The sequence below is a fragment of the Emiliania huxleyi genome (genome assembly GCF_000372725.1).
Source record: "Emiliania huxleyi CCMP1516 unplaced genomic scaffold EMIHUscaffold_83, whole genome shotgun sequence".
NCBI lineage: Eukaryota > Haptophyta > Isochrysidales > Noelaerhabdaceae > Emiliania > Emiliania huxleyi.
In genome coordinates, this window is record NW_005195801.1 from 80,949 (window position 1) to 83,854 (window position 2,906).

The following is a 2,906-nucleotide window of genomic DNA, read 5'->3' on the forward strand; positions in this document are numbered from 1 at the left end:
TTTTTTTCCCCCTAAAAGCCTTTGAAAAAAGGGGGCAAATTTTTGGTTGGGGACCCCCCCAGGGCTCCATGCTCCCGGAGGGGTTGCGGGGGGGCCCCCCCCCCCCCCCCCCCGCCCGCCCCGCCCCGCCCCCCCGCCCCCCCGCCCCCCCGCCCCGCCCCGCCCCGCCCCGCCCCGCCCCGCCCGCCCGCCCGCCCGCCCGCCTCGCTCCCACCTCGCCGTCCGCTCCACGCCGCAGGTACACGCTCGTGCTCACCTCGCTCACCGCCGGCTCGCACGCGCTGCCCCTCCTCTCCGCGCTCCCGCCAAAGATTGACGAGCTGGTCGCCGCGTCTCGCGTCTCGCCCTCGACGGCGGCGGTGTGGGCCGACATCAAGGCGGCCGGCGCGCGCAAGCTGGCCGCGCTGCAGCACGGCACGCAGTGGGCGAGCGAGCTGCAGTGCACCATCGTGCCGCAGCCGGGCGCAGACCCGCTCGCCTCGGGCCAGCCGCCCACTCTCGCCGACTTTGAGATGGTGCGCGAGATCCAGCGCGGCTCGCACGCGGCGGTGTGGCTGGTGCGCAAGCGGCAGACGCGCGACGAGTTCGCGATGAAGGTGATCGACAAGAACCGCGGCCGGCTCCACCGGCTGGTGACGGAGCGAAAGGTGCTCTTCTCGTGCCAGTCGCCGTTTGTGGTGACGGTCTTCTTCGCCTTCGAGGACGCGGACCGGCTGCACCTGGTGATGGAGTGCCTGGCCTCGGACGCGAAGCACCTGCTGCAGCGGCGCGGCGTGCTCGAGGAGCGGCAGGTCATCTCCCTGATGGCGGACACGTGCCTCGGCCTCGAGCACCTGCACACGTGCGGCATCATCCACCGCGACCTCAAGCCCGAGAACATGCTCCTCACATGCGAGGGGCGGGTCAAGCTCGCCGACTTCGGCCTCTCGCAGCTGCTCCAGCGCGGCGCGATCGCCTCCGAGGAGGAGCTCGCGCGCGACCCCTCCATCGTCGGCACGCCCTTCTACATGGCGCCCGAGGTGATCCGCGGCAAGGCGCGCGGCTACGAGGCGGCCGCCGACTGGTGGTCCTTTGGCGCAATCACGTGCGAGCCGCCCGGCCGGCTCCCAAGCGCGCGCGCCCGCGCGGCGCGCCACCGACGCGCCCGCCGCCCCTCGCGCAGGTACGAGCTGCTCACGGGCTTCACGCCCTTCCAGGGCTCAAAGGTGGCCGAGATCTACCGCGCGATCCTGTCGCTCTCTTTCGCCTGCCCGCCGTCGCGCTGCGCCATCTCGGCCGAGGCGGCCGACATGGTCGGCCGCATGCTCAACCCGAACCCGCGAGGGCGGCTCACCGGCGCCCCCACCGTGATGGCGCACCCCTTCTTTGCCGGCGTCGACTGGGCGGCGCACGCTGCGCCCGAAGGCCCGCGCGAGAGCCGGCTGCAGCAGGCGCAGAACCAGCCGACGATGCAGGCGCTCGCCGCGATGGGGCGGGCGCTGCACGGCTCGCGCGGCGCGGCGGGCCCGCTCCCTTCTCTCGCCGGCTCCGAGGGCATCCGCTCGGGCGGGGGCCGATCCGGAGGCGGCCGCTCGACGGGTGAGTCGGCCGCGTCGGCAGCGTCGACCCACCTGGAGCTCGGCTCGGTGCTCTCCTCGCTCAACCCGGAGGACCACGACGCACACCTCGACAACCTGACCGCGCTCAACGACAAGGTGTCGATGGCGCAGCAGAGGTGACGCGACCCCATCGTTGGGCGCCGACGGCGCTAGGCCCGTCTTCGCCCCTCTTGGGTCGGCTAACGTTGATGATGCTTTCGGTGCCCGAGGGCGCGCACTCGGACAGCACCTCTGTTTACTGTGCCCATGCACGATGCTTCCATGTGTCTCGCAAACCATGTCTGGGCGCGGCGCGCAACCCCTGTGGCTGCACACCCCTGTGGCGTGCACGCGCCGTTCGCTCCGGTCGTCCCCCATCGCTGCATCTCTCCCATGTTGCGTGTCTCTTCTCTGCCTCCCCCCCCCCCCCCCAAAGCGGCGGCGGCGGCATGGGCCACCGCTACGCGGCTCGTAGAGAGAGCGGTGTACGGCTCTGCGTCTCCTCTAGAGTCCCCGGTGTCGCGGTGTCCGCTCCCCACCACGGGGGGCTAATATGCGTGTTCCGTGTATGGTGTATCTCTCGTCCCTCCGCGGGGAGCCTCGCCGCGCTCGGCGCCTCCGCGAGCTCCGCGCCCCTCCGGTTACATGGTTTATCGCAGAAACAAGCGAACAGACGCGCGCGGCGTAGCTGCCGGCGGCGCAAATCTCTCACCGTAGAACGCTGACGAACTCGAACAAAGTGACGAAACAAGACGTGGAGGCCTCTCGCGAATTCATTCTCTGCTGGACGATGGCCTCCTAACCCTCCCTACCCCGCCTAGCCATACCCGTCGCCCCCGCCCGCGCGCCCGCGGCGCCTCGTCTCAAGAGGCGCGCGGCACTGCGTGCTGGGGCGTCGACTCCAGCCAGTGCGGCGTCTCTGCCACGCCCCGCCGCCTCAGGACCAGCCACCGCAGCCACCGATGCCGGTCCCAGCCGAGGCGAACCTACTCGCGAGCCGTGAGCGTAACAGAGAGGACAGTCAGAAGCGGCCCTGCGAGAGGCACAAGCGCACAAGCCCCCGCCCGTGGCAGCCTCAGCCGCGGCGTGGCCGGAGTGTGCGCGACCACGCCGTCTCAGACCATGACGCCTCCGCCGGCGCGGCCTTCAGACCGCGCTTGCCGCCGCCGCTGCTGCCGCTGCCGCCGCTGTTGCTGCCGCCGCCGCTGCCGCCGCCGCCGCTGCCGCTGCCGCCGCCGCGCCTGGCCTCGCGAACCGGCCGCCCGCTGCTGCTGTCGCCCTCGGCGTTGCCGTTGGCTCCGCTGTTCTCGGCCGCCCGCTGCGGCGGCG

At 72.2% G+C, this 2,906-nt stretch overlaps 2 protein-coding genes across 2 annotated transcripts in view; one reads left to right on the forward strand and one right to left on the reverse strand.

Moving 5' to 3' along the window:
• Positions 1-1,718, forward strand: part of EMIHUDRAFT_453419 (hypothetical protein) — a gene marked incomplete at its 3' end in the record, with an annotated part of 3,993 nt that extends 2,275 nt beyond the window's left edge. The window contains exons 5-7 of the mRNA XM_005758893.1: positions 239-1,084; positions 1,163-1,346; positions 1,533-1,718. Coding sequence (XP_005758950.1) covers positions 239-1,084; positions 1,163-1,346; positions 1,533-1,718 — 1,216 coding nt within the window. The remainder of the gene's footprint in view (positions 1-238; positions 1,085-1,162; positions 1,347-1,532) is intronic.
• A 497-nt stretch (positions 1,719-2,215) lies between these two features.
• EMIHUDRAFT_359479 (hypothetical protein) lies at positions 2,216-2,895 on the reverse strand (the record flags this gene model as incomplete). Its single annotated transcript, XM_005758894.1, has 2 exons — positions 2,216-2,563; positions 2,653-2,895. A coding segment is annotated over one exon (243 nt), but the record flags the coding sequence as incomplete, so codon positions are not given.
• Positions 2,896-2,906: the final 11 nt, after the last annotated feature.